This window comes from Sceloporus undulatus, chromosome 2 (assembly GCF_019175285.1).
Source record: "Sceloporus undulatus isolate JIND9_A2432 ecotype Alabama chromosome 2, SceUnd_v1.1, whole genome shotgun sequence".
NCBI classification, from domain to species: Eukaryota; Metazoa; Chordata; class Lepidosauria; order Squamata; family Phrynosomatidae; genus Sceloporus; species Sceloporus undulatus.
Window position 1 is genome coordinate 15,921,275 of NC_056523.1, and position 7,561 is coordinate 15,928,835.

Below are 7,561 nucleotides of genomic sequence, written 5' to 3' on the forward strand. Positions count from 1 at the left end.
ATAGTGGTTTTAACTCTTGTTATGTTTAATGTGGCTGTAAAGTATTTATTGCATTTAATCTGGAAATGTTTTAAATTGTTTACTTTTGTACACTGCTGCTGTGAGATCCTGGTGATAAAAGGTGGAAGAGAAGGGTTCAAAAAACAGTTGTAAACAAAGCAAGCAGGAATAGGCAAACTCAGCAAGGCCAGAGGACCAGTTTTCCACCCCTAATTGCTCCCCAAGTGTGCCAAAATACTTTATTTTCTCTTCTTTTGCCTTCATAATGGTAACCAAAAAGTGATATAGTGTCGCTTCCCAACACAATTTTGGAGGTGAATTAGAGGGGAAAGAAAGTATTGGAAGGGATGATGTGGGAGCGGTTTCTAAGGCTGGCTTGCGGAGCCTGGGGGTGGAGGCGGGGGGAGAGGAGTAGTGTTTCTATCTATTTTTGGCATGTTCTGGATACATTTGATGATTTTGCACACACAACTTCTCCAAATAATTTTCAACCTGAAAAACATAAAAATGTTTTTTTTAACAATTGGGGGGCGTTGGGAAACTTACCAAGTGGGGTCGAGGGGCCCACACTTTTCCCCACCCTTTATGTAGAACATGTGCTCTTGTATTTTTGGGAGTGCCATGCTGCACTTCAAAATTGATGGCCACTTAACTACTTGGCTTCACTGCTAGATGTAAATGTGGATGAGGTATGCTATGAGAGTTATAGAACAGGGGTGGGCCAGCATGTGCCTCTATTATTATTTATTATTATTATTAACCTTTATTTATGAATCGCTGTAAATTTAACACAGAACGACTGTGTGCTTGTCATGCAATCTTTTTAGTTAGACGGTTCCCTGCCCTCAGGCTGTACAATCTAAAAAGACATGACACAGAAGGAGAAGGGAGTGGTGACGGGAGAAAAGGTAAGAGGTCCAGCAAGTTCCGCTCTCAACCTCCGAGGCCTGGACCAAGGCAGAATGGACTGGGGGAGGGCTTGGCTTCAAAATGGAAGGTTAATCATTATCCCGGAAAATACATAATCACAAGTAGGATAAATCACATATACAGTACCTAGGCAATACAGTACAGGAAATGGATCGATAAACGGCCAACAACAGAACATCAGATAGTAAGCGACAATATGCAATGCCTGGGAAGGCTTCTCTGAATAGGATGGTGTTTCAACTCGTTTTTGCAAGCCTGGGTTAATGAAGTGATGCTTGCTTGTGGAGGAAGAAGGTTCCAGGAGTGAGGGGCAGCAAGTGAAAAGGGGCGAATCCGGGATGGGGCAGAGGAAATCCTGGGCTGGGACAGCAGACCTTGACTACCAGAACGTACCATCACCTGTCCTAACTTGCAGATCTGAGATCCATGCCCTTAAATATCCACGGAGGGGTGACTTCCTCTATTTTCATTGGTATGCTCACCTGGGGTGCATGCACAAGGCCAGGCCCCACTTAAGCCTATGGGATTTGAATATGCGCATGACTCCGTTTTCACGGGGGGGGGGGAGAATTCCCATGAAAACGAAGGGTCAACTGTTTTTATACCTCGCTATTCAGCCCCAAAGGCCCTCTGAGTGGCTTACAGTGTTAATTTGTCAGTTCCCTGCCACACTTACATTCTGAAAAGACATGACATAAAAGGAGAAAGGAATGGCAGTCAAGAAGGGGACCAAGTCCAGCAGAGGCTGTCAGCTCTTCTCTCCCTCCAAGGCCAGGGAGGTAGCAGTTAGAATGACCATTAGGTTGCATATGGACCACTGCCCATCCTTTCAGGTCTTCAGCTACCTTAGATCTCTTAATATTCACATACAGGTGGTTGAGTATCCCTTATTTGGAATTCCAAAGTGCAAAGTATTCCCAAATACAAAATTGTCCACATGGGTAGCTGAGATAGTGACACCTTTCCTTTCTGATGGTTCAGAGGACACAAACTTTGTTTAATGCACAAAAAAATATTACAACTATTATGTATAAAATTACCTTCAGGCTATGTGTACAAGGTAAGTACAGAAGATAAATGAATGTCATGTTTGGACTTGGGTTCCATCTCCAAGATATCTCATGTCTCTGCAAATATTCCAAAATCTGAAAAAATCCGAAATCCAAAACACTTCTGGTTCAAGCATTTTGGATAAGGAAGACCCAACCTGTATAATTAAAAGAAAACTGTCTCCCAAAGGCAAATTGCAGCACCCCTAAGCTTAAAGCTTGTTCAATACAAGCTCAGTTTCCCTCTCCTCCATGCTTTGTCTTACCCCACAAAAGAGGTTCAGTGCAATTACAGAAGGACAGTATATTTTGGACCAGTTTGGTTTCCTTTTTCAGCAATGGTGCAGTTCACTTGGGGTCCCAAGGGCAAAGAAATTGCCCCTGAATCCCCCAGATCTTGCTTAGCCCTGGTATAGAGGTCACACTGTAGTTCAGTTTTGATTCTGTTCCCCATTTTTTGGAGGGTGGGGTGGTAATGACTTTGGAATTCCAGGTTATTCCTCACCCGTTTGACAGTCCTCTCCATTAATATTATTTCTCATTCCAGGATATCCTCTGTCCCAATGTGTGGAGAACATTTTGTTGACCAATCAAGCCTTGTGTGACTCTGGAGAAGCTGCTCAGGAAAACAAACTGTATGAATGGTTGGCAGCTGGGAAATGGCTCACCGTTCAAGGGTCCCTGGCTCAGAACGAAGGAGTCCACACAGAAGGGAAAACCTTGGGCACATCCTGAACACAGTGAAACATTTGTTCAAGAAACCACTGCCCTATTTTCCACAATGCCAGGTTGTGGCAACTTCACAGTCCAGAGTTCATCAGACTTAATGACACTGAGACAGAAATGAAATTTTGGAGAAAATTTTGAAAATTGCTGCAACATCAGGTGTCATTACTTGGAAACTGAATTTGAAATTCAAAATATGAGTGCTTTAGATGTTGTTAAGCAGTCTCTTGATTGTTTGCTTTTTTAAAATCAGTTGTTGAATATAAAACGTCATAAGCTAGTGACTTTAAAATAGTCATACTGTACACCATTGCTTGTCAGCTATAAAATATTACTAGAAGATGCTATTGCATGGCTATTATCAAATAATACCATTACATTTCAGCTATCAAATAGTAAATAATGTTGCGTGTCAGTGACAAAGTGCTAATATTCTGCATGCATGCCAGGTAATTTACATATGCTTAAAATCTACATACCACTGCATGGTAGCTCTCAGATTTAGTCAAGTCATATTACCTTTGCATGTTAGCTAGGAAATATAGTGAAATGCTGATATTGTTGCCTGCCAGCTGTTAATTAGTAATGCTTGTGGATGTATATCAAATATTTCCAGGTAACAACTGGGAAATATGATTTGGTGTCAGATACTGGCACTACATATTTAACATTAGGCCTAAAAACTGACAGATTAATTTATGAGGACTCGTCTTCAACACTAAAGGGTACTTTTTCAGAATGTACAAAATAGAGATTTTCCTCAAGATTTCCATAGGATGTAGAGATCCGGTCTGCCAATCAGGTAGAGAGTGCTTACAGGCTAAGGTTTTTGAACCTCTTGTCCAGTCATAGGAAGCCTCCTTTTGCTATGAAGTTCTGGCACAATACTAGCATATTAGTATCTACCCAGATTCAGTGATGTATTTGAGACCTCAAGTCTCAAAACTCTCCCTTCAAGTCTTAAGTCCTTGAAATATACAGCACTTTCAAGTCTCGTGTATGGGATCCAACTAACAAAAAAGAGGTGGTGCGTGGTGCGTGGGTGTATGTGATGGTGGTGGGGAAGATTCAGCAACTAAAAAATCAAGAAAACATTAAATTATCATAGGCAGCTTTTCAAGATTGCATTTTAGAAAAATGAGGTCTGCTCAGTAGCCTGTCCTTGCTATATGTTGGAGGAACCTTCTAAAGCTTTTCCTAGGAGCAGCAGGCAAGATGTGCCCCTGTAGTGCGGGGCGTCATGGTGCATTTCTTGAAAGAGAACAACAAGTGTGTTGCTCTTCCCCTCCAAGGAACATTGTGAATGTGTTATGTTACTGAACCAAAGCCAACAAGTATACAAGTTGTGAGTCAAGTCAGTGTGTCATTTATTACCGAGTTGAGTCCAAGTTGTCTCATTGAAGCGACTTGAATCTGAGTCAATTGATTCTAGTCTACATCACTGACTGTCAGGATTCTCCAGGGTTTTCAGAGAGAGTTGCACTAGACTTAACAGGAAGTGAATCTGGGACCTTCTGCATGCAAAGCATGTGCCTTACCCCTGCGAGTAGCCTGATTCACAGCAAAAGTCTTTTCCGATCAACTCCTGCCTTCTCTTTTGTTACTGGCGATGTGTATAGCTGAATGCTGGACTGATAATGTGCCAAACAGTGGTGGAGTTGTTAGTTTGGGAGGGGTAAACTTTAGGATAGCCTAAAGGCACCAGATCCTGTCTGATCTTGGAGGTTGAGCAGGATCAGCCCTGGTTAGCACTTAGATAGGAGACTGCCAACAACAACCAGGTGCTGTAGGCTATATTTCAGAGGAAGGAACCGACAAAGCCACCTCTGCACATTCGTTGCCTAAGAAAACCCTAGGAAATTCATGGGGTTTAATCTAAGTTGTCAGTTGACTTGAAGGCACATAATGTTTGGGAGGGGAGGGTACAGGCTCTGATTTCCCCCTGGATCTTTTGAAATCACCAGCATTAAATCAGATGCCTCAACAGCCTCTGTTTTCCACACTTTTCTTTCATTTGTTTACTTCTGCTCAACAGGGCTGGTGCTATCATTAGGTAGAGTGAAGCAGCTGCTTCATGCACAGGTACGGAGGAGCAGTTTGTGTCAAGGAAGCACTAGAGGAAAGAGCTCTTGCACAGCCTACTGTGCCCCATCTAAGTTGGGCTGCTGCTCTTCAGGTGTAGTGGAGGACACTGTCCTGTCACCAGTGTTGAAGTAAGATTAAAGCTGCCAGTTGGTTTGGTATTGGGACATAGTAGAAGGACCATCTTGGTGTTTCCCTCAGGTACCAGCTAAAGTGTTGGACTATGCTTGGAAAGACTTGGGTTTAAATCCCCATTCAGCTGTCAAAGTGATCAACTTTGGGCCAGTCACATATACTCAGCCTGGTCCACCTCATAGGGTTGTTTTGAGGATAACTTGTTGGGGTAGGAAGCCCTAGTGGCGCATTGGTTAAATACTGGTACTGCAGCAACAAGGTTGTGAGTTCAATCCTAGAGGAGGGCTTCAAGGTCTATTCAGCCTTCCATTCTTTTGCAGGTCAGTAAAATGAGTACCCAGCTTGCTGGGGGCAATTGGCTTACACATTGTAAACCATTTAGGCAGGGATAAACGGTATAGAAATGTACTTGCTATTGTTATTGCTATAGGAAAACCATGTGTATGGTCTTGAGAGCTGGAGGAAAAGTAAAATTCAAATAGAAAAGTGATTTCCAAACTTTGGTTCTCCAGGTGTTTTGGACTTCAACTCCCAGAAGCCCCAGCAAGCTTGGCAAGTCTGGAAGCTGAAGTCCAAAATACCTGGAGGATTAAAGTTTGGGAACACTGAAATAGAATAAAAGGTCTCAAGACACATACATGTGTATGTGTGTATGATGCACTCTGGTGGGAAAGGAGCTGAACTGGTTTGAGAGGGCCTGGTGATGGAAAGGGCCAAGAAACATGAGACGGGGAAAAAAAAAAGAACATCAGCTCATCCCAACCTGGGTATGGTTAGACTGGGTGTGCTTAGAATGTATCACTCCTCATCCCCAGACAACATGCTGTCTGAGGGTAGTCTGAATTGTACTTCAGTCTCACTTGGAGTGTCTGAGGTTGGGGAGGGCTGAATGCCATGCTCGGGATAGGGAGGCTGATGTTTTCTCAGTTGAGAGAGATGATTTCCATGGGTGCCTTTTTGTCAATGATGGACCTGGTCCTAAAGGGCCAATCATGCTAGTAGGTGGCATGAAGAGATGCAAACTTCAAGCTTGGAAAGTAACTATCTGACTTCTGTTTCAAGGGGTGACTATGTACCATTTGCTTGCTCACCTGTTTTTCCCTGTGGTTAATAAATGTATTCCGTTCTTTACTATAACTGAGTTGTGGGTTTCTCTATGTCTATGTTTGAAGAAAGGTGGAGGCCTGTGAGCCGTATACATCCCCATCTTCTTTTCTTTAGCCTTCCAAGCCACTCCACCAAAGACCTGTCAATTGAAAAGGGGGGTGAAAAATCACTTCCCAAATGGTAAATGCCTTTGTCAAACACATAGAGCACATAGATATTGAAACCAGAAGTGACTTCTGGTTACTACTAAGTAAGGAAATTGTACTGATTTGGAGCCAGTTTTGGGATGTTGTGGCCCACTGATTTAAATACGGATATTCTCATGTAAGTGAGTATAGAATTGCAGTATACTCATGTGAGTATAGAATAGGAATACCCTCATGTAAGTGAATATAGAATTGCAGGCATTCCGTTGCTGTAGTCCACAAGATAGCTGAGAAAAAAGAGTACATGATCTGAGCCAATTAATAACCGAGAATAACATCCAGTGGCAATGAATAACAAGTTGCCAAATTCAACCCACCAGTTCTGTTTGTAATACACACTGCAACAGCATTATTTAGAAATGATATCGGCAGCAAAATGTTGTGTACCCAAGTTGTGTGTGTTTCTTTCTCTATGCCTAAGTGGGGTGAGTTTGAAAATATAAATTACAGTTGGCTCTTCTTATACACAGATTTTTTTTATAAACGGATTCAAGCATCCACAGTTTGAAAATGTTCAAAAAAAGTATAAATTTCAAATAGCAAACCTTGATTTTCCATTTTATATAAGGGACACCATTTTGCTATGTCATTATATTTAATGGGACCTGAGCATACACGGACTTTGTTATCCACGGGGGATCTTGGAGCCAAACCCCAGAGTATAACAAGGCTCCACTGTACCACCAAAACTTAGAAGAATATTCAGGAGAAGGAAAAGGAACAACTTCACAATAGAGTGGTAGCTAATGAATTCTGTACCATAAGATAGTAGTGCAGGGACAGCCACCAACCTGGTCTTAAAAAACATTCATGGATGGCTGGTGTTATCTGGCTAACTGGTTATGCCGGTTATACAGCATGACTAGTATATCAGGCAGAATGGACTGGGACTCTGGAGATCTGGATTCACTCTGGCAACCCTCATCTAAATTTGGGAATGAATAAAATTCAGAGCTTAGGTAACGTTCAGTTGCCTGTCTTGTTTCTTTCTGTATGTGGGGGATGGGTGGTGATGGTGAGCATCTTGTCCTTTCTTCTGACAACACCATATTTTTGGCTGGTTCTATGATTTGGAGTGTCTAGAAATGCATATGAAAGCCAGATTGGTGGTGTGGTTTGGGCACTGGGACTAGGACAGTGAAGACCAGGATCTGAAGCCTCACTCAGCCAAGAAAACCCTCTAGATCAGTGATGGCGAACCTATGGCACGCGTGCCAGAGGTGGCACTCAGAGCCCTCTCTTTGGGCACATGTGCCATCGCCCCAGCACAGAGTTTGCTAGAGTTTGCCAATAGAAAGCCAGAGGGACATGGTACTTTGCAATAAA

The 7,561-nt window shown here is 42.6% G+C and overlaps 1 protein-coding gene across 4 annotated transcripts in view; it reads left to right on the top strand.

The window, feature by feature from the left end:
* Nucleotides 1–6,053, top strand: part of LOC121921068 (zinc finger protein 501-like) — a 58,721-nt gene extending 52,668 nt beyond the window's left edge. For all 4 annotated transcript variants that reach the window (XM_042448548.1, XM_042448550.1, XM_042448549.1 and 1 more), the window contains exon 5: nucleotides 2,527–6,053. In XM_042448548.1, the coding sequence (XP_042304482.1) occupies nucleotides 2,527–2,714 (188 nt within the window). In that variant the 3' untranslated portion in view covers nucleotides 2,715–6,053. The remainder of the gene's footprint in view (nucleotides 1–2,526) is intronic.
* The last annotated feature ends 1,508 nt before the right edge of the window (nucleotides 6,054–7,561 follow it).